The following is a 22,813-nucleotide window of genomic DNA, read 5'->3' on the forward strand; positions in this document are numbered from 1 at the left end:
GGTAACGGCTATTGCTAGTACTCGCAATCCCCTTATAAATGTATTATGAAATTATGACGTTATGATTGAATTTATGAATTAAATGTTTTGATGTGTTTTATGGATTGTGGGATGAAATATGATTTGATTGAGTTTTCTCATAAAATGATGTTTATGCAATGCCATGAAAGAATTGGTATTTTATTGATCCCAGGATCAAAATGATGTTTTATGATCTAAAAGAGTTATGTTGTTTCAACTGAAATACAAGCCAAGGCTTAGTAAAAATACATAAAACATGATAAAATAAAAGTGAAAGACCTGGTTTGTCTGGCGGTATATAAACTACCATCTTCCTATCTATCGGTCATGCATGCACCACGGACACCTGTCCACCCATGGATTACGAGCCCAGGCTCCCATGGTTTATGAGCCTAGGCTCAGGGCCCAGGCCCATGTTACGATGATGACCCAGGCTCTTATGGGCCAAGGCCCAGTGGAGAATTCCTTCACGGTTCGTACTTGCCGACAACTAGCATGTTAATTAAAAGTTATGAATGACGTTTTTCATTAAAAGTTTATGAATGAATTTAATATGATGTTTTATTAAATGTTTTAATTATTTTGTTCTCCCTGTGTTATTAAATAAAATGAGTTGAAATGAATTTACGTTGCTAGGGTAGTCGTTACTGAGTCTTCGGCTCACCGTTTTGTTTTCCATTTTAGGTACTGCGCGGATCGATGGAAACGAGTAGAGGCGAGGAATTTCACTTTAATAATATTCACCTAGTTTATGCTTAAAGTTATAATAGTTTAATTAAAAACTTTTAGTAAGTTATGTACTTTTATTTTGAGAATATAAAGGACTATTATATTAAATTGGAGGTTTTTATGGCTTATGTATGATGTTGCCTTGAAAGTTCCAAGACGGAATTACGGCAGGTAATGTCCCGACCAAATTAGGTTAATCCCGCTGCTAATTATGCTTTAATACTTGAAATAGAGGTCGGGGCGTTACAGTTTGGTATTCAGAGCAAAGGTTCTGGACCATAAGTGCTGAACCTTACGGGTTTTGCGCATAGTAGAATTCAATAGGCTTTAAGCAAAGAGTTTTAAGGAATAAGTTAAAAAGAATATGTTAAAATCAAGTCAAGTTAAAATGAAATGAGTGTGAGCGTAGGAACGCACGGGATAAAAGGGATTCATTTCTTCTGTTATTGATGTTTTCGTGATTGAATATGTTATGTGAAATATCGATTATCGAACTTACCAACGATGCCACGAACGAAGCTCACAACAAAGCGCAACATTCACGATAACGTCGCTCACAATGATGTTCCCTATGATGATTTCTATGACGAGCAATCTATAGTAGACCCCAAGGAGATGATGGAACGATTAAGAACTGCAAGTACGTTGTCAACTGAAGTGGTCAAAGATTCTCGAAAAACGAAAGTCACTAATGCGAACGAAAATGCGTCACTATTTAAAGTTTTCACCCTCGAATCCAACAATCTTTGATCGCAAGCCAATTCGATGGAATTTAAAAGACTAGATCAATCATACGGATCAACTACTCGAAATTTTCGACATGCTCTAACGAATGGAAGCGAATATCGTGCGAAAAACGAATACTTGTTATTTATGTCGAGGAAAAGATCATTTCATTAAAGATTGTCCTAAACCACCTCCAACAAATACCGGAACATTAACCTCGACCAATCATGAACGAAACAACAACAATGCTAAATCCATCACGCTCGTCAAACGTACGTAATAGATTACATGATAAAAGACAAAGATGACGCCAACGCTGATATTATTTTGATTTAGCCCTCTCTCGCTTTAGAGTCGAACTTCCCTTGATTTCACGTTTATCGTCATATGTCATGTTATGAGTTCTCTACCCTAGATAGACTAGGCGAAGTTTAAAGCATTACTATGTCCTTGAAGAAGTTCAGTTAAGCACGGTTCGAACTCAAAGAATTTGTGGATATGAATTGTTTTGAGGATTTTTTATGGTTACGAAATCTTTAAGGAGGGTAAAAATATTAGAGTACCAAGAAAGTATAAGGTTGTATTTCATGAGTGGTAGATCACTAATTGAATTGAGATTATTCGAAGTTTAAAGTGCTAACATTATGAACTAAAGTGATTCTTGAGTTACCTTTCCGATGAATATTTTTGGTGTTTATAAGTACAAAGGTCTATTATCTAAAAGTTGATTGATATGCCCCTATTGATGAAGCTAAGAAGTTATACATAAATGAGTTATGATAAGAGACCAAGTTGAGTTGACCCATGAATAAGATCTTGAGAATTTTACCAAAATAATCTATCAAGAATTAGTCTGTCGATAAGGTTTAATGATAGGGTACCGAAAGAACATAAGTTTGTGTTTTAAGTGGCGAGTCACCGATTAAATCAAGGTTATTCAAGGTTTAAAGCGTGCGAGTATAATTGATTTTTGAGTTACTATTCCGCACCCTTTATAATGATTGTTTTTGTGGTTGCAAGTACCTAAGTGTATTTTCAGATATGTTAGGGAAGCTAAGCTAGAATTTTGAAAGTTATGCAAGAATATTATGCGCAACCAAACGTGATTTATGGTGAAAAGATGAAAATGAGTTTACGCATGAAGCTTTGAGGATTATAACAAAAAGGAGTTATCAAGGATTAGTCTGTCGGTAAGGTTGATGTTATTCTTGGTTTACCTTTTTGCATCTTTCCTATGGATTATTTTGTGTATTTATCTAAATGGATGCTCGTTAATCTCCATAGAGGAAGTTGAACTAGAGAATGTAAGGTTTTGCAAAAATGTTGTGAGGAAAAGTATGATTTATAGTGAGGACATGAAATTGAGTTTGCGTATAAAGCATTGAAATAAGTTATCAAGAATTCCGTCTATCAGGTTGATGATGTCAATGAATGTTATGAAACCCCAAGTGAATTGTGAATGATTGAGGAACGCAATGGAGTTGAGAATAGAAAATCGACAAAATGATATGTCTATAGAACCAGGTAGTCTGAACTGGGTTTTCTAGGAGCTGGATTGTTTCTGTTAAAGGCACACTTGATGGCTTAGCATTATCCGCAAAACACGAGACTTACATGACTTAAAATATTAAGGATAAATAACGAAGTCGCATGTCTAACAATGTAATTCCTGTAATGTGATTGGACTCGAAGCCCTGCAACGAACGTAGTCAACGAAGTTATTCAACGTAGAAGAAAGATCGGAGATCGAAATCAAAACGTATCGAATAAAGAAAGTCAACGACAAGATTCCTGCAGCAAAGGAGCCAATAGCAAATGGAAACGAAATATTATTCGCCTAAAAACGATATGATTTACGAATCACGATGTTTTATGAATAAGGTTAATTAATGATGAAAATTTTGGAAGCGATATGCGCTAATTGAGTCTCAAAGTAAGATGTGTTACCATCACTAGTATATGAATATTATGCTTATGTTAATTGTGCACGTTTCAATTAAGAATTATTTCTTTATGATAGCTTTATGGATTATGTTTACGCTGGCATGATTGTGTTGATAATAACTAAACGTTATACATGCAAGACATCTCCGATGGAAGTTCTCCTGAGCTCAAAGTACGAGATTGTGATAATAAATAACTTTTACAATTATTTGAGTATTGCAATTGATAGATAAGTATTTATTTTCATTATATATATATACATATATTTTCAGAATTATAATTTTTCATCGAATGTTACTATTTTTGGGGGGAAATATTTTCAAAACAGGATCTCGGAAAGTAAAATGAGAGCCTAGTCTATGCTAACAAGTTTGCCCCTTTTATGTTCTTTGCTCCTCGATCCTATTATATGAAATCAAGTGGAGATACGAAAGATGATGGCGAAATGTAATTGACCTTAATGACGATTAAGGATCAATATATAATTTTGCCCCTTTTGCATTCTTTACTCTTCGATTCTAGGTCTCGAGTTGAAGCGGAGTCCAAAAAGATGATGGCGGAATGAAGGCTAGACATTGTCGGGATTGGAATAAAATTATGAGATCTTGGTTTTAAAATTTAACATCATACTTTATCCGAATGTTTTCAATTTTCAACAATCGTTTTATACAACTAAATTTTCAAGTTCCGAGAACGAAACTTTTTCTAATTTTCAACAATCATTTTATACAACTAAATTTTCATGTTTCGAGAACGAAACTTTTTCTAATTTTCAACAATCATTTTATACAACTAAATTTTCAAGTTTCGAGAACGAAACTTTTTCTAATTTTCAACAATCATTTTATACAACTAAATTTTCAAGTTTCGAGGACGAAACTTTTTCTAAGGGGGTAAGAATGTAATACCCCGAATTTTTAAAACTTGATTAATTATGCCTAATTATTTTTATTTAGCTTAAAATCGTTTTAAATCCTAAATTCAAATTTTATTTTAATTAATTAACGAATTTTATTGCGATTAAATTTTAATATCGTTACACGCTTTATTTTTAAAAAAAAACATTTATAATTTAATTTTGCGAGCTTAAACTATATTTTTATTTTTATTTCGAATTTTTTTTTATAATTTCGGAACATTCTTAATTTACTCGAAAACTAAAATTATTTTACGTTATCGATATTTTATAAAAATTATTTCAAACTTATTTTAAATAAGGATTCATATTTTTATCAATTTCTAATTATAGCAACAAATTTCAGAAATTTAGCCCAACTAAATGAAATTACCAAAATGCCCCTAAAGAGCAAATTGACATCTTTCTTCTCTTACTGCTTGTTCCTCACGTATGAACTTGGAAACAATCTTCCCTTATTTCAGTCTTTGTTCATTCCTTGGACCCCAAGGATTTCAATTTGTTCTTTACTCTACAGTATACAAAAGCATCCACAATTTCAGTTAGATTCCAATAAAAACAAAGTCCCCTTTCAAATTCCACCACCTCCCTTGTTGTGTTCCTGTTTCGGACCACCACTGCCTACCATCAACCACCACCATCAGTGGCTGTCGCCACCCTAAATCACCGGTCACCCCACCTGTCTTCATCGCCGGCAAGAAACCGACCCAAAACATCCACTCTATCTCCCCTGCTTTTCCCTCTTCGCACACCCCTGTTTCTTTCTCTTTTTCTCCTCCGGCGCACCACCAACGGTGCGACCACCACCCCTCGGCCACCTCCCTTGCTATTGCGCTACTAACCTCGCCGGAAAACCACCGCAGCCACCCCCCGAAACTACCACACCAACGCACAAAAAAAATCCCCTGTTTTCCCCTGTTTCGCGCGGCCACCCTCCCCCTCCCTTGTTGTTTCTCCGCCGCGGAACCACCCCCGCCACCACCAACTCAGAACCACCAACCTCCCCCGTCCCACAGTTCTCGGCGAGCCACCGCTGCCTCCTCCCAGAACCACCCCAAAGCACCCCACATACTCCCCCTTGTTATTTCCCCTGTTTTGTGCTCCCCTCCCTCTCTCCCGCCGTTCTTCCGCCGCAAAACAACCACCATCAGCGCCGCAGCTCCGGCGCTGCGCCGCCCATCCGACAGCCTTCCTCCTTCCTCTCCTCCTCCCTTCATGCTCCCTGCTTCGCACCCCATGTCCCTGCCGAGTTCCCTTCCAGAAACCCAAAACCAATCTTGGTTTTAAAACCTTGATTCAATTTTTCCTCCAACCCAAACTTAAGTTGGGCCAAATTCACAATTTGGGCTTTAGGTAAGATAATCTGAATTTTCAGATTTTTGATTTATCAATATTCATGTTTTGATGAATTATTTACTAATAAAATTGGTATTGTTTTTCAGGTTTAATTATCGATTGTACTAAATAAATTATTTTCTTGAATTTACGCAACTTAAGTAATATTTTCATGAAAATCGATTTATGAAATATATAAATATATTTCGATTGAAATTTCGATTTATAATATTTTCATTAAATTATGAAATTATATTTATATTAAAATTCGTTATTTATAAAATTCTTGACTTATAAAGGTTATGATTTATAAAATATTAATTTTAAATTATTTATCGATTTGGTACTAATTCAAGGATTTAATATTTTGAAAGAAATTGGACTTGGAGCTCAAGACGAACGAACCAAGGAAAACAAAACCCTTAGCAAAGCGCGGAAGTGAGGTAACGGCTATTGCTAGTACCCGCAATCCCCTTATAAATGTATTATGAAATTATGATGTTATGATTGAATTTATGAATTAAATGTTTTGATGTGTTTTATGGATTGTGGGATGAAATATGATTTGATTGAGTTTTCTCATAAAATGATGTTTATGCAATGCCATGAAAGAATTGATATTTTATTGATCCCATGATCAAAATGATGTTTTATGATCTAAAAGAGTTATGTTGTTTCAACTGAAATACAAGCCAAGGCTTAGTAAAAATACATAAAACATGATAAAATGAAAGTGAAAGACCTGGTTTGTCTGGCGGTATATAAATTTCCATCTTCCTATCTATCGGTCATGCATGCACCACGGACACCTGTCCACCCATGGATTACGAGCCCAGGCTCCCATGGTTTATGAGCCCAGGCTCAGGGCCCAGGCCCATGTTACGATGATGAGCCTAGGCTCTTATGGGCCCAGGCCCAGTGGAGAATTCCTTCACGGTTCGTACTTGCCGACAACTAGCATGTTAATTAAAAGTTATGAATGAAGTTTTTCATTAAAAGTTTATGAATGAATTTAATATGACGTTTTATTAAATGTTTTAATTATTCTGTTCTCCCTGTGTTATTAAATAAAATGAGTTGAAATGAATTTACGTTGCTAGGGTAGTCGTTACTGAGTCTTCGGCTCACCGTTTTGTTTTCCATTTTAGGTACTGCGCGGATCGATGGAAACGAGTAGAGGCGAGGAATTTCACTTTAATAATATTCACCTAGTTTATGCTTAAAGTTATAATAGTTTAATTAAAAACTTTTAGTAAGTTATGTACTTTTATTTTGAGAATATAAAGGACTATTATATTAAATTGGAGGTTTTTATGGCTTATGTATGATGTTGCCTTGAAAGTTCCAAGACGGAATTACGGCAGGTAATGTCCCGACCAAATTAGGTTAATCCCGCTGCTAATTATGCTTTAATACTTGAAATAGAGGTCGGGGCGTTATAGATAACCTATACACACTACTAAGGTCTTGTTTTTTTCAACTAATATAGTCTGATTATTTATTCTAGTTTTTTGTATAGTCTGGTCTGAATGTTGTTTACAAGTGTATTTTTGTTTTTTCTGGCCAGGTCTGGTATGGTTTGATGTTTCTGGTCTGGTCTGGTCAAATAAGCAATAAGAATAAGGTGAATAGAACAAAACCTAATTATTTTTACCACTCATCAAACCATTGTGTAACACCTATATTCACCCATTATTGTGTTAAACAAAATAAAAATATTTCAATCTCATATTAAATGCAATATCCGTCGTATCGCCCGAGCTAATATTTAGTTAAAAAACAAAAACGCAAGACTGAAGTATGAAAAAAGGCCTTATACGTTATCGCCTTTTGTTTACAGTTTTTTTTTTGTTTTAGAAGATATAAAAAACCAAATTATAGAAACCACCAAAATAAGTTTCCAAATTTTCATTGTCAGTTTTCTAAATTAACATGATGATTACAGATTTATAGGGATGTCAACTTTGAAGTTCAGAATTCAACTTAATTCATATACTTCATACTTTTGAAAATCAAAAAATAAAAAAACCAAAAAATAAAAAACTTGGCTCGTTCAGTATCACTGTCAGTTTCTAGTTTATGATTTTTAGGCTTTGAAGTCAAGTGATTAAGATTAAATCATGAACTAAGAAATACTCATACTATTACCTATAGGTTGTAGTCTATATTAACTGTGTTGATTTTGAAAATTGACAACAAAAAACAAGAGACTACTTTTGTGGTTTTCATATTTTGTAAAAAACACAAATCTGGAAACAAAAAAAGGTTACGAACAAGCCCTAACTTTTTTGTTTTAGGTCAACAATTAGCTCGATTAAAACATTTCGTCTGACCATCTAACAAAAGAAATTACACTAAGCGGAGAAAAACCTTCCAATAATGGCCATGTTTGGCAATCGGCTGTTGGCTGTCGGCTATTTTACTTGGCTGGTTTGACTGACTGTTTAAGTTGGCTGCTTTTGTTGGCTGTTTGACTATTGAAAGTTTACAAATATGTTTGTAAAATCAGTTGTTTGCTTTTAGCTGTAACTATGTAAAATGACATTTAAGGACATTTAATGGCTTTTATTCAAGTTTTAATAAATACAAGTACTTCGTATTATGTATGGAGTATAACGTAATAACAAATAAATTAAATATAAATTAAAAATAAATTACTGTAAGAAGTACTATTAATTAGAATATTATTTTACTTATTAATTATTAATTAGTAATTAGTAATTATTAATTAGTACCTATTAATTTTAATTTTTAATTATTAGTTAATTAGTACTCCGTAAAAAACAAGGACAAAAAAGTAATTTAGATAGTGAGAAGCCAAAAGCCAACTTCAAAAAGCTAATAACACTAGCTTTTTATTTTTGGCGAAAAAGTTGGATTTTCAGCTAGCTAAAAAGCCAGTTACCAAACCTTATTTTTGGCTGTTTGACCAGATTAAAAAGCCAACAGCCAAAAGCCAACAAAAAAAGCCATCAACCAAACAGGGCCAATAAGTAAACGTACATAAAATTTCTCAAACACCCTGATTCCTATCGGAAAATGATTCAAAAAAGCCCAAATGAAAATGAGAACTGGGGTGAAAATATACACAGACAGAAACAAACAGACTGACATGAGCAAAACAGAACAAAAGACCATCTAATTTCAGGCTTCTGAACAGAAGCCATGCCCTTACTTGATCTCCCATGTCTACAACTAACAATTTCCCAAACTCACATAGTCACACTCCCACAGTCATACGTATTTTTCAATTTTTTTTTTTTTCTGTTGGGGAGTGTTAGGTGAATTTTATTCACCTCACATTGTTTTCATTTCCTATTTTAATTAACACAAAACAAAATAGTACTTGTGTGTTTTGTTTTCGTTTTGTCTCTACTACTATTTGACTTATTTTCCGTGTAGCTAATCCGAGGGGCCGCCTGCTCTATTGGGTTGTAAATGTCGGACCACTAAATATAATCTAATAAAATCGTCCCCAACTAAAAAATGGCGGGTAACCGAACCGATCTAATATCACATACAAAATGGCCAAATTGCAAATCAAAAATAATTCTGTAGGAGTATAATGTGAGTGTTTGAGCCTGTTTGACAATTTGGTTGTTGGTTGTCGACTATTTCACTTGACTTGTTTGACATGCCGTTTGTGTTGGCTTTTTTTATGTTGGTTGTTTAATTGTAAATTTTCTTGAAATGTGTTTTGGAAAGTTGGTTGTTTGCTACTAGTTATTAAAAAAATGTAACTAACAAAATGAAAAGCCAATCGCCAATGTAACAAAATATTATTACTATCTTTTGAGTTTTGACGGAAAAACTTAACAAAGGAAAAAGTCATTTACCAAACATATATTATGGCTGTTTAACTACATAAAAAAGCCAATGAAAAAGGCAACAAAAAAACCAAATCCCAAACAAACCCTTTAATTTGTATATATGTGGAAGATCACATACGTGGTCGACGCCAAAAATTAAGCTTAGACTATCAACAACGTGAAATTGAAGAGTTAAGCTAATAAATGGGGTCTAACCTTTTGAACTTTTCACCGTTTATGACTTATACCTTTTTTTTTTCACCGTTTGGGACCTCATTCCCCTTTTCCGGCCAAATTTAACTAGAGTACAATAAAAGGTTAGGTCCTTGGGTTAAAATGTTAAAGTAAATCAAAAGTTTGAGGACTAACCTTTTCGTTTTTTCACCTTTCAGGACCTGAACTTTCTTTTTTCACCTTTTGAGACCTCATTCAAGTTTTCATGTAATTCCAATTCAATTATTAAAGTTTCTAATCATTAACATATAATAAGTTCAAATTGAAAAAATATGTAACATAATTCATAAATTTAGCCCATATATAAATTGATTTGGGTATCAAATAATCTAATGAATAAAGAAGCAAATAATTATTTACAAGCTGATCATATTTTATATATTCAGTTATAGTGTCCAATGACAATAAAAGAATTAAGCAATTTATATAGTAGAGTACGATATTCATGGCAATTATACTCAAAGGTTTGCGGGGATGGTGGAACTAAAAATACACTACGGAATTTTCCGCCCCGGGACCCAAGTTGTTTGGAAGATCCGCCATTGATGGTATATCTTCACAATTATTTGTGGTTTGTTTGAAGAATATTAATAATGTGCACACAAAATAGTAAAAATAATAAAAATAGGTTAATTTTAAACGAATTATGATTTTGATCATACTAGTTCTTGATTGTTTTATGAGAGTAAAGACAATTGGATTATTGATGCTCATATTTGAAGAGGTACTAAAATGAATTATGCTTAACTCGATCAAATATAATCAGCAATTTCCGAATTAAAACTTCTGACCTCAAATTTTCTATAAACATATTCAAATCAGTTGTTATTGGATTACGTAAATTAAGTTTCAACTATTAAAGGTCTTATGAATGAGTAAATATTATCTATATGTTTGGAGAAGAGTACTATGTAGTTTTAATTGTATGATGGGGTTTGGGAAAGATGAATTATTATTATTATTATTGTTAAATATATTAATAACAATTATTACATAATAATTAATAAAAATAAAAATATTAATAACTATTATTATAATTATTAATTTGAGCGCTATTTTTTTTTTTTTTGCATTTTCTGATTTTGTTATACTCCGTAATAAATAACGTTGGTATACAAAAAATGGATATGAGGTCCCAAAAGGTGAAAAAAAATATTCGGGTCCTAAACGGTGAAAAAATCAAAAAGTTGGACCATAACCTTTGTCTTAATTTATTATTTGAGTGATAGTATGGTTAACGGAGAGTTAAACTATGGTTAAGTGGCCGGAAAATGAACATGAGTTCCCAAAAGGTGAAAAAAAAAGGTTGAGGTTCTAAAGGGTGAAAAAACCAAAAGGTTGGACCCCAACCTTTAGCTTAACTCTGAAATTGAAAAAAAATTAACGTAAGATCTTGCGAAACCTTCACTTTTATACAGTAAATTTTACTTGATAACCGAAAATAATACTTGTGTTGGGATACGTAAAACTCTAGATGTTTCAATTAATGTGATGGAACAAGAGAAGTATGTTCAATGATAAGTTAATTGACTAGAGGAATGAGAGTGACACGTGTTGAATTGACCCAACTTGACTAGACTTAAGAAGACTCCTCACTCAAATATAACTCGAATCATATACCGATATACGAAGTATAGAATACTCCCTCCGTCCCGGAATACTCGACCCGGTTTGACCGGCACAGAGTTTAAGGAACTTGAATTGACTTATTTAATTTAATAGGTAGTAGTTGATAGTGGAGTATTATTTTAATGTAGTTAGTGGGAAATGTGTAAAGGGGTGGGGTTGGGGAGAGTAGGGGTTGAATTTTTAATTATTTTTTGTATGGAGTAGGGGGTAGGTGGGTTAATATGGGTGGAGTGAGAAATAATATAATATTGTTGGAATATTTCCATTTTTAGAAACAGGTCAAGTATTAAGGGACGGCCCGATAAGGAAAACAGGTCAAGTATTCCGGGACGGAGGGAGTACTCTGTATATTACAGAGTATTATACTTCGAAGTACATAGTACGGAGTAGTATACAAGTATCCGTATGAGTATGAATTTTTTCTACAACTGGAATACTCCGTATAAATTACACAAAATAATACTTCCTCCGTCTTTTAATACTCGCAACGGTTGTTAGTTTCACGCATGCCAATGCACAACTTTGATCGTTTATATCTTAAATTTTCTTTATGCAAAAATTATAAGAAGTTGATAGTCAAAGTAGATTATATGAATAATGGCAAAAGTCCAAACGTTGCAAGTATTAAAAGAAGGAGGAAGTAATTAACTATAGCATCTTTAATTTTCTTTTATATTGTGGGATGCAGGATGCTACTTAAAAAATAAAAGTAGGGAGACTGAGAAAAGAGAGAAAAGACCCACGCAAAAGAGAACACTCCCCACAAACCAAGAAAGAGAAAGCAAAAGAAGAGTGAGAAAGAAAAGAAAGAAAAAAACAGAGCATTTTATTTATTTTTCCAATTTATTTCGATTTTGCTTTTTCTTTTTGCTTTGTTAAAACTTTCTCTCACGCTATGTAAGAATTGCAACGAACATAATCATTCTCATATTCTTCTGCTAAGAGCTTAGAGACAATAATGGCTTTTCACCTTATTTTCTCTCTCTTCTTCATCTTCTTCCTTTCTTCTCTGCATATTTCTCTCTCCTACGAACCCCGAAATCTCGAAGGTAATTTTATTTCAGAAAATTAAACTCTGGGGTTTTCTGGGTTTTTGCTTAATTTCTAACCCTTTTTTTTTGGGAATTTTTGTTGACAGTGCAAGCATTGATTGGCATCAAAAATCAATTGAACGACCCACATGGAGTTTTGAATAATTGGGATGAATTTTCTGCTGATCCTTGTAGTTGGGCCATGATCACTTGCTCCTCCTCTGACAGTACTGTTATTGGCCTGTAAATTAATTTCTTCAACCCCATTTTTTAAATTCTTTTTTAAGCTTATTTTATTTTGCTAAAAATGTGTGTAAAATTTTAAAATCCTCTGTTTTTTGTGTGAATAAAACAGGGGAGCTCCAAGCCAATCTCTATCTGGCACATTATCCGGCGCAATTGGAAACCTCACTAACCTCAAACAAGTGTAAGTAAACAACACTACTTGTAAATTTATTCGATTTCGCCCGAGCCAACGTGGACGGTATTAATTTCGAAAAAAACAAAACCCAAACTCCATTTTATCACATTTAATTCTGGGCTTAATTTAGAATTTTGAAATTCCTTCTAATTATGGTGTTTTTGTATTTTGTAGATTACTTCAGAACAACAATATCTCCGGCAAAATTCCACCGGAAATCGGCTTATTGCCAAAGCTTCAGACCTTGGATCTCTCCAACAATGGATTCTCTGGAGATGTCCCTAGCACTTTGGGTCAGTCGAATAGCCTCCAATACTTGTAAGTTTTAATAGCGAAAATTCGAGCGACTTTGTTTTTTTTTTAAGTGGTGTTTGTTTCTAAATTCTCATGTTGTTTGTAAATTGTTTAGGAGGGTGAATAACAATAGCTTGAGTGGTGCCTTTCCCGGCTTTCTAGCCAATTTGTCTCAGCTTACTTTCTTGTGAGTATTTTGAATTTCTTAGTGTATTTTGACTGATAATATAGCTATGCTACCTGGACTCGGATACCCATATCGGACACGGGTACGCATTCAAGTATCCGGCACGGCTATTTTGTGAAAAGTTACGTGATTTTGGTCCAAAATTAAGTGTCCATACTCATGTACGAATATTGAGTATATGACACGGGTATTTGAGGTAAAACGAAGAGTCCGGGTAACCGAGCTTCTAAGTATTATAGTTTTAAATTTGTTTTGTTTGTTTGCTTTCAATTTGTCCTTTTAAGGGTTGAACCTTCATTTTCAATCCTTAATGAAATTAGCAAGTGACTGATATTTTTGTATCTTTGTGATTGTTGGTTTGAATTTGTTTAGGGATTTGTCCTTCAACAATCTAAGTGGACCTGTACCCAAGTTTCCTACTAGGACATTCAAGTATGTATATACATATATGTTTGTTTCTATTTTGATTTTCTCTTTGTTGCTTGTTAAATGGTTGTGCTTATCCTTTGATTGTTTATGAATGATAGTATTGTGGGAAACCCTTTGATTTGTGGAAACAAAGCTACTACTACTGCTGATGGTTGTTCGAGTTCAGTAGTCCCTGTTCCTCTGTCTTTATCGGTTGGTTCATCCCCTGGTAATGTGAATGTCATTGAGTTTCTTTTGTTCAAAGTTGTGATGTTTTGGTAAATTGGGTACTAATTTTATGCACCTGAATTATAATGTAGGAAATAGGAAGTCTAAGAAAGTAGCAATAGCACTTGGAGTGACATTTAGCATTGTGTTGTTCTTCATTTTATTGGTTGGAATCTTCTACTGGAGAAGACAAAAGAGGCGTCTCCGTTTCATGATGAAGATCAATGGTAAGAACCCCATTTAAAGCGCGCGGTTGTATGTTTTTGTCTGCGTTCTGTTAAACTCATATAAGATTAGGAAAAAACGACTTAGCCTTTCATATATTATTATTGACCTTTCATATATTATTATTGACGTATTTATAATACACGGTTACACAACTCTAACACCACATAAGCTCTTAAAACATGAACCTATTAACATTAGGTAACTTTACATTACTATATGCACTATAATTCCTAATACGTTCTTAAAAGGGTTGGTTTGAATTATGTAGCAGATACTCAAGAAATGGGTTCAATAAGATTGGGTAATTTAAGGACATTCTCCTTCAAAGAACTTCACCATGCAACAGATAGCTTTAGCTCAAAGAATATTCTTGGCAGTGGAGGGTTTGGAAATGTCTACAAGGGTAAGCTGTCTGATGGTTCTATGGTGGCCGTGAAACGCTTGAAGGATATCAGTGGAACATCTGGTGAATCACAGTTTCAGACTGAATTGGAGCTCATCAGCCTTGCTGTTCACCGGAATTTGCTTCGTTTGATTGGCTTTTGCGCTACTACTCATGAACGCCTTCTTGTGTATCCCTATATGTCCAATGGAAGTGTGGCTTCAAGACTAAAAGGTCGCTAGCACTCTTAAATTTATTTCATTTTTGTTTCAAGTATCTTTCCTTGTATCACGACTTAGGGTGCGGTCTTTTCACATGATTTTCACTTATTTTTCCTGAACTTATCTTGTCTGAACTTGTCTGAATTTTTTTAAAACTTATTTGAACTTGTTTTTCCTAAATTAAGTGGAAATAAGGTTAACAGTACATAGCCTTGTATTAGCATATAGGTTGTCAAATTAGGAGTAAGAAATTCATGTATTTTCTATGATAGGTTTGTTGAGGGTATATATTTTTCGTTCTTTCTTGCAGGAAAGCCGCCATTAGACTGGAACACGAGGAAAAGGATAGCCATTGGAGCAGCTAGAGGGCTTCTCTATCTACACGAACAATGTGACCCCAAGATCATTCACCGAGATGTAAAGGCAGCAAATGTTTTACTAGATGATTGCTACGAGGCTATAGTTGGCGATTTTGGCCTTGCAAAGCTTCTTGATCATGCAGACTCTCATGTTACTACTGCTGTTCGTGGAACTGTTGGACACATAGCTCCCGAGTACCTCTCCACCGGGCAATCATCTGAAAAGACGGACGTTTTTGGGTTTGGCATCCTTTTGCTAGAGCTTATTACTGGTATGAGAGCACTCGAGTTTGGCAAGACTCTTAATCAGAAAGGTGCCATGCTTGACTGGGTAAGTACTCTTTTGCTCATCTGTATGCTTGATTTCCTTAAATTGCATGCTTCTCTTTTTTCTGAAATCATTACCTGAACTTGGTATCCCTTATACAGTTGTATGATGAACTTGGTTTGCCTTATACAGTTATACTTGAACATATACTTCCGAAATCATTTTTAAGGTGAAAAGAACAGAGTCATAATTACAATTATCTGAGTAGCAATGGGTTCTACTTATGCATAGCAGCATAAGTCATGTGGTTATGTACATTCCATGTACTTTATTATATTAATTAATCAATGCAATAATTTTGAGTGGGAGAGCAATTTGATTGATAATTATAGACAGTACAGTCATTAGATTGTGTATTAGTAAAACTGAATGATTACACCACTATCATAAATTTGACCACTTTATAATCGGCAAATCATGTTGATTACACAATCCTTTCCTATATTGGGGAATGGGGAGTGTTGTGCTATGCTTACATACTGTGGCTGACAAGGGCCGCCCACCCAATTTTGTAAAATAAAAACGTTTATACCTTATATTTATTACAAAAATTAGATTAATACGGATTAAATATTTCTTTTATTAACATGTCGACATCCCGATATCCCGATTTAAAATTCCTGGGTCCGCAAATGCTTACGTATCAAAGCATTTCCGAAGATTTTGAGGAGCCAGAGTCGGAGTCGGGGGCCCTTCTTAATCCACAATCTATAATAGGATAACATAATGTGGATCCCTCATGTTGCTACTTGGAACATAATCTATTCACTCAAAAGAAGCACCATAGGGTAGTATCAAATGATTGTGTTCCTTAAGATTAGATTATTAGTACTACTAAGCAGCAGTAATAATTAATTGTAGTAAATTATATGGGTATCTTCCTTGCACGAAGAGCTGGATTTTCTTTCTGTTAAAGTTGCTAGAAACATGTGTATCACATCTTTTGTTAAAAGAATACTTTATACTAGTCACTCCGTTGAAAGTTTAATGTAAGTATTGTTGTCTGTTCTCATACTGCGTTCAGTAAGTTTTTCTCTCTAATACTTCCTTCGATTTTTAATACTTGCAACGTTCAGACTTTTTACACTTTAACTATTGTTGGTGATTTATATATAAGATAAAACATAGTCGTGTGTGATCTTGTTAGATTCATCTCAATGCGTATTTTCAAAATGTCAAACTTTTATAATTTTTGCTTAAAGATAATTAAAAATATTATTGATCAAAGATGTGCATTGACATGCGTGAAAGTGACCAACGTTGCAAGTAAAAAAATCGGAGGAAATATTATTTTTGAGGCCTCAAACCCCACCCATTGGATTTTTTAATATAATTTCTCTCTTAAAATCTTGGCGCCTTTTTTCTCATGGTAACTTTCTTTTCCAATTGTTGCTAAATACTCATGACTTTATAGTTTATACTAGTCCCTCCATTGAAAGTTAACGTAACCATTGTTGTCCGTTATCATACTGCTTTTACTAAGTTTTTTCTCTATAATATTTTTTTTCCAACAAAAGGTCTTGCACACACAAAGTGTACAATAAATTTATTGTACACCAAGATGACTTTTATGCAGTTTTTTGTAACTTTAACCTACTTTTTTGTAACTTTTATATTATAAAAATAAAAAGTTGATAGATAAACATTTTAAAGGGTTAAATGATTAATTTATACATTATCAGTGATTTTGAAGAAATAATTTTTTTTCCAATGAAAAAATTTATCACTACAAAATAGACAACCTTTACATATATAAATGTAACTTTTAAGCATTTTGAGTCAACTTTTACTCCTGTGTACAATATTTATTGTACACCACTTATAAATAAGAATTTGTGTTTTTCCAAAAGTTAGGCCTTAAAAGTTAAACCAACCCATGGCCTTTTTTCTCTATGTTTTTTGGTTTTTATTTTTTATTTTTTATTTTTTATTTTTACGTTCTGTTTCATCTTTGCACCTTTTTTATCTCTATGTTAACTTTATTTTTCCAATTGTTGCTAAATACTCATGACTTTATACTCACATGCTAATATGCTATGCCTTTTTTTGCCTTTATATAGGTGAAGAAAATTCTGCAAGAGAAAAAAGTGGAGCTGCTAGTTGATAGGGAGCTAGGGACCAACTATGACAGAATTGAAGTTGGGGAGATGCTTCAAGTTGCCTTACTTTGCACCCAATACTTACCGGCCCACCGGCCCAAAATGTCGGAGGTAGTCCGTATGCTCGAGGGAGATGGGCTAGCGGAAAAATGGGCCGCAGCCCACGGGCAAGAGAATCTCAACATGGGAGGATTCTCTCACCCTAACAACAAAAGTTTGTCACGGGCCGGTAGCATGGCAATGGATCCTAATCACCCTCCACCCACAACCATGTTTGGGGCTAGTTTCGACGATGATGACGACGAGCATTCATTGGATTCCTTTGCCATGGAACTCTCTGGTCCAAGATAGTTTAAACAAAATCAGCAAACCTACAAAGAAAAGAAAAGAGAAGCATATTTTTGTCCTTATTATTAATTTGGAAAAAAGAGGTGTAAAAAGTTTTATAGGGTTGTTTATTTTTGTTATTTATTTTTGTTATTTATTTTAATTATCTGTATTAAATATATTAATTTCCTGTTTGAGGTAACTTGTGAATGTAAATATAATTATATAAATAGGGAAAGTATAATGTATAAGATGCTTATTTAGAGAGAGAAAGAGTGATGTAACATTGTGGTCAAAAGACTGAAAACTGTAGTAGTACTGAGATTTAGCCGTCTGCAGTCTGCGGACTGCGTGAGCAATAAGGTCAGTGGGCGACTCATGTTGATGTTGGTAGGTTGGGTTGGTTGTCATGTAATCTGTTAGCAGTACAATACATTGAGTACTATTTGAGCAAACACTGTCGTTTTCATTGATTCTTATGCACCAGATTGCAGATTATCTTCTCTTGTTTCAGTCAGATATCTTACTTGCCCATATCACTACTCCGTACTTGTGTGTGTTCACATTAATTTTGTTGAGATATACCTTCTCCGTTTGAAATAACACTTTGATTTTTGACACTATTTACAAATTTCAATTTGACTATCATTTGTGATTTATGTGTAAGAAAAAATATAGTTACCCTGGGGGTAACCTGACTGGACTTACCCTGCAATCAGGTAAGGACATGTCAGCTTGAAATATTAGGTTTTAGGGGGAAAACTTCTGTTTTAAGGGGGAAAATTTTTAAGGCTTTCCGCCATTCTTGCACTCAGCAGCGCGCAAGTTACCGCCGAATTCTCTCCCAAAAAAAATCCCGCCCAAATTTTGTAACCTATTCCTTAAAAAAAAAAAAAATAATAAGAATTCAACCTGACATTTCTGGAAAGAGGTAAATTTTGTTGAAACTCCATTTGATTTCTAATACCTTATCAGTTTTCACTGTGATATATTTCTTTAAAATAGAACAATTAAAATCGATTCTTTGGTATGTCTTTTTGTGTTTTTTCTTGTAGTTTATGAAATACTTTATTATCGATTATGTTTATTTATAGTTTATCAGATTGTCTGTATATCCTATAAATCTGGTTTAATGCGTTTGATTTGGAATGGCGGAGAAAACAATGTGACTGTTAATATGTGCAACAATTAATTATTTTATTAAATTTTGTATGTAATACAAGTGTACTTTATTTAATGTGTATGTAGGTTTAATAATCATTAAATTTGCAATACTTTTTTATAAATTAAATGGCCGATGATTTAATTTAATATGTATGAATATTAAATAATCTTGAACTAGTGTTAATTATTTATGTATTTTACAGTGAAATGGTTAGTATAGACCTAAATGGTGAACCAGAGGCCGACGATGGTACTGTTGTCAATTTTACTACGCCGAACCCCCCTAAAGAAGGAATGCGTTTTGACTCCGGTTTTGAATTTAGTGAATTTTGTCACCGCTATGCTTACAACGAAGGTTTTGAGATGTTTGTGAGTAGTGATGAGATAAAGAAAGAGTATAAGGATAAGGGTGTAAGTAAGAAAGGTATAGGAGAACTTGAGGCTAAGGCGCATATGATGCAACGAATAAGATTAAAATGCAAGAAGGGAGGTGTTAAAAAAAGCGAGGGGTCTAATGTTACAGGTTGCAAAGTCTTTGTTTATGGTTCATGTAAAAATGGAGAGTTTATAGTTGTTAATTGTCATTTGGTGCATAATCACCCTCTAAGCCCCGAATGTAGTCGAATGATGGTTAATTACCGTAGCATTGATGGAGCTACCTTCGATAGGATAATGATAAATGAAAGGGGGGGTGTGAGCGTTAGTAGAAACTTTGGCACTCAACTGATTGAAAAAGGTGGTTTTGATAATATTACGTTCAACAAAAGGGATGTTAGAAATGCCATAGCTGTTGAACGTCGTAAAACAATGTTTGAGGAAGGAGATGCTGCCAGTCTTGAAAAGTATTTCAAATCACAACGAGAATTGAATAGCGATTTTTATAGTTCTATGCAACGAGATGAAGACGGTATTTTAAAGAACGCATTCTGGTCTGATGCGCGTAGCAGAGGAACTTGCAAATACTTCGGGGATGTGATTAGTTTCGACACCACCTTCTCTAGCAATAGGTACGTAAATGTATATCGTACTTTTATTAATTAAGTCAATTATTATTATTTTTTTGAAATATATTAGGATGTCATAATGGTTATTGTGTTGGTTTAGTTGTTGTTACTTATTAGGGTTATATATGTATGTGTTTAGTGTATTTTATTTTAATATATTTATGCATGTTGGTTTGCATGCTGATCATCACTAACGTTAATTAAAAATTTGTTCATTTGTATTAGCATGTCGTAGATAATTGGTTACGTGGTAGTACACAGTTCATGATGATTATATGTAATATTATTAAATAATTTCAATCAAGCAGGTATCGTATGCCGTTTGCCCCTTTTGTTGGCGTCAACCACCACGGGAAATCAATTGTATTCGCCGCCGCTTTAATATCACATGAAGATACTGAAACTTTTGTTTGGGTTTTTGAGGAATGGTTGAAGTGCATGGGAAAGCCTCCGAAGGGCATTTTACCCGACCAAGACAAGGCAATAGGTAAGGCAATTAGCCTAGTTTTCCCAGGTGTTCCACACCGTCTTTGTTTGTGGCACATGCTACAGAATGCCTCTCGGAACCTTGGCAAACTTGCTGAATGGAAAAGCATTGATACACTTATTAGAACGGCCGTTCATGATATGCTCGATCCTGAGGAGTTTGATGAGGCTTGGTGTCTTGTGATGGACACATATAATCAACGTAAGGGCTGGATGCTGGATGCTTACGATAACCGTCAACAATGGGCTCCAGCCTACAATAGAGGTAGATTTTGGGCCGGAATGTCATCAACACAGCGAAGTGAAGGTATGAATCGTTACTTCAAAACTCAAGTAGACCTAGAATGTGGATTGCTGCAGTTCATTAAAAACTATGAGTTTTGTATGAATATAAAGGCAGAGGAAGAAAAGGAGGATAATTTTGATTGTGTAGATAAGCCTCCTCAAATTGATGTTGACAAGAGTGTGTTAGCTGAGTACGTTTTCCATAAGGTTTACACCAACGAAATGTTTGCTGATATCGTGCGTGAGCGTAAAGGTTTAACCCACACAAATGTTACCAAAATTGATGCAATAGGATCACTTATGTTGTATAGAGCTGATGAGAAACTGACCTCCCCTCATTGGAGGAAACGGTTCAAAAGCTACACCGTTAAAGTAGATAAGGTTATAGGAGAGGTAAGTTGTTCATGTCAGTTGTTTGAATTTAGAGGTATTCTATGTAGGCATATACTCAAAGCCATGGATGTGGAGGATTTTCAATTTATACCTGAGAAATATATACTAGATAGATGGAGGAAGCAAGTTAGGTCTTATGAGAGCTTGAGGGTTTCATACTATGATCCGGAGGAATCAAGACGGCTAGCAAAAGCTAAAGAGCTATCTTTAAGGCACAATTATTTGAAAGAATTGGCCATGCATAATGACGTTGCATACAAGCTGTATACGGAAGCTACTAATATTGTTAGGCTAAAAATGGAGGATGCGGTGGGGATACGTAAAACGGGTGACCAAGGAGATACGTCTATTGTGTGGTGGGATCCTGAAGCACGTAATGTGTTTGGTCGTCGTAGGTTAAGGCCAAGAGAGTGTAATGAGCGTGCTTTAAAAAGGACAGTTCAACCCGTTCAAGATGATGTGATTAAAACCCCTGTTGATAAGAGGCATGTTGGTAGGGCAAAGAAAGGACCTTGTTCAATTTACGACAAATCTAAGAAGAAACAAGCATGTACGCACGCCGAGATTGCAGCCAATGAGGTACTTTTAAGTTGTTTTATAATTATTTTATTAGGTTATTATTTGAACTATTAAAATTTAATAAGGTTTACTCTCATTGTAGGAACTTATCGGCTCCATGTATGGGCATATTCCTAGCTACCGGGCTAGGCAAGAACATGCAAACAACGTCAACGATGAACGCGTACATCCTTACTACAATGGACCTGTGTTTGACGACATTCCCGAAAGTTCGCAAATAAATTTATGTGAAGATATATCTCAGACTTTCGATTACAATACATATGAATGGCGTACACGACTCGGCGGTCGACTTACAATGTAGTTGTTCTTATGTTGTATTTGCTTTAGATTTTGTGGGATGTGGGAATATATTCATTGATGTTTGCTTTGCATTAAACTCGGGCAGTCTACTTTTACATATTCAAGTTAATCCAAAATGTTGCATGCATGGATGTAATTTAAGGAAATCAAACTTTTTGTCATTAGCGTGTAAGACTTGTATTAACAAAATATTTCCAGAAGTGGTATATTGTGTTGAAAAATCCAGTGTTGTTTATCTAATTTTCTGTCCAAAATTAATGTTGGTCCATTTCAAAAACCAAAAAAAAACGGGGGGAATGGGAGCTGTTGAATAATATGTTCATATTGCGCGTATCAAGTGTCGAACCTCAGACCAAAGGGGTAGCGTTGCTCTATAATAATGCAGTAACCATTGTGACGTGAGGTCGAAGCCATTGCTCTTACTGGTGGTTTAATGTACATATATTGTGGTCTGCTTAATATCCTCACCTGTTTATACAACGTTAATTAATGAAATTCCCCTTTGAATACAAACAATAATATATATATGTTTTATATAATTAAATGTAACAAAATTAATGCAGTTAGAATATTAATTCATTTATTTCGTTCACACGTTAGTTGAACTAAAGTATGTAACACATTGGTTCATACTAAATAATTATAGATAATTTTGAAATTCATGGTCATGGTGTTGTGCACCTATGTTGAATTGGGGACATGATTTCTACAAGTAATTAATTATCTCGTGGACTCTACATTTT

At 34.3% G+C, this 22,813-nt stretch overlaps 2 protein-coding genes across 3 annotated transcripts; both read left to right on the forward strand.

Moving 5' to 3' along the window:
* The first annotated feature begins 12,066 nt into the window (after nucleotides 1-12,066).
* LOC110780109 (probable LRR receptor-like serine/threonine-protein kinase At4g30520) lies at nucleotides 12,067-18,311 on the forward strand. Of its 2 annotated transcripts, none has more exons than XM_021984535.2 (11): nucleotides 12,067-12,392; nucleotides 12,482-12,617; nucleotides 12,730-12,801; nucleotides 12,970-13,113; nucleotides 13,205-13,276; nucleotides 13,649-13,708; nucleotides 13,804-13,913; nucleotides 14,005-14,139; nucleotides 14,409-14,756; nucleotides 15,054-15,433; nucleotides 17,491-18,311. In XM_021984535.2, the coding sequence occupies exons 1-11, from the start codon at nucleotides 12,302-12,304 to the stop codon at nucleotides 17,878-17,880; spliced, it is 1,938 nt and encodes a 645-aa protein (XP_021840227.1). In that variant the 5' UTR covers nucleotides 12,067-12,301; the 3' UTR covers nucleotides 17,881-18,311. The 2 variants fall into 2 exon arrangements, with proteins under 2 accessions (XP_021840227.1, XP_021840228.1); XM_021984536.2 differs by having other exon boundaries at nucleotides 14,412-14,756.
* Nucleotides 18,312-18,758: 447 nt separating this feature from the next.
* LOC130467813 (protein FAR1-RELATED SEQUENCE 5-like) lies at nucleotides 18,759-22,291 on the forward strand. Its single transcript, XM_056836682.1, has 3 exons — nucleotides 18,759-20,027; nucleotides 20,333-21,767; nucleotides 21,850-22,291. The coding sequence occupies exons 1-3, from the start codon at nucleotides 19,228-19,230 to the stop codon at nucleotides 22,069-22,071; spliced, it is 2,457 nt and encodes an 818-aa protein (XP_056692660.1). The 5' UTR covers nucleotides 18,759-19,227; the 3' UTR covers nucleotides 22,072-22,291.
* Nucleotides 22,292-22,813: the final 522 nt, after the last annotated feature.

Source organism: Spinacia oleracea, chromosome 2 (genome assembly GCF_020520425.1).
Source record: "Spinacia oleracea cultivar Varoflay chromosome 2, BTI_SOV_V1, whole genome shotgun sequence".
NCBI classification, from domain to species: Eukaryota; Viridiplantae; Streptophyta; class Magnoliopsida; order Caryophyllales; family Amaranthaceae; genus Spinacia; species Spinacia oleracea.

What these genes read in the sequence shown, in the direction of transcription:
- LOC110780109 (XM_021984535.2), top strand. Translation starts at nt 12,302, where the DNA reads ATGGCTTTTCACCTTATTTTCTCTCTCTTCTTCATCTTCTTCCTTTCT. An exon ending in CTCACTAACCTCAAACAAGT is followed by an intron (nt 12,802 to 12,969) that starts GTAAGTAAACAA and finishes TGTATTTTGTAG; the next exon opens with ATTACTTCAGAACAACAATA. An exon ending in ATCGGTTGGTTCATCCCCTG is followed by an intron (nt 13,914 to 14,004) that starts GTAATGTGAATG and finishes ATTATAATGTAG; the next exon opens with GAAATAGGAAGTCTAAGAAA.
- LOC130467813 (XM_056836682.1), top strand. Translation starts at nt 19,228, where the DNA reads ATGGTTAGTATAGACCTAAATGGTGAACCAGAGGCCGACGATGGTACT. An exon ending in ACCACCTTCTCTAGCAATAG is followed by an intron (nt 20,028 to 20,332) that starts GTACGTAAATGT and finishes TCAATCAAGCAG; the next exon opens with GTATCGTATGCCGTTTGCCC. An exon ending in CCGAGATTGCAGCCAATGAG is followed by an intron (nt 21,768 to 21,849) that starts GTACTTTTAAGT and finishes CTCTCATTGTAG; the next exon opens with GAACTTATCGGCTCCATGTA.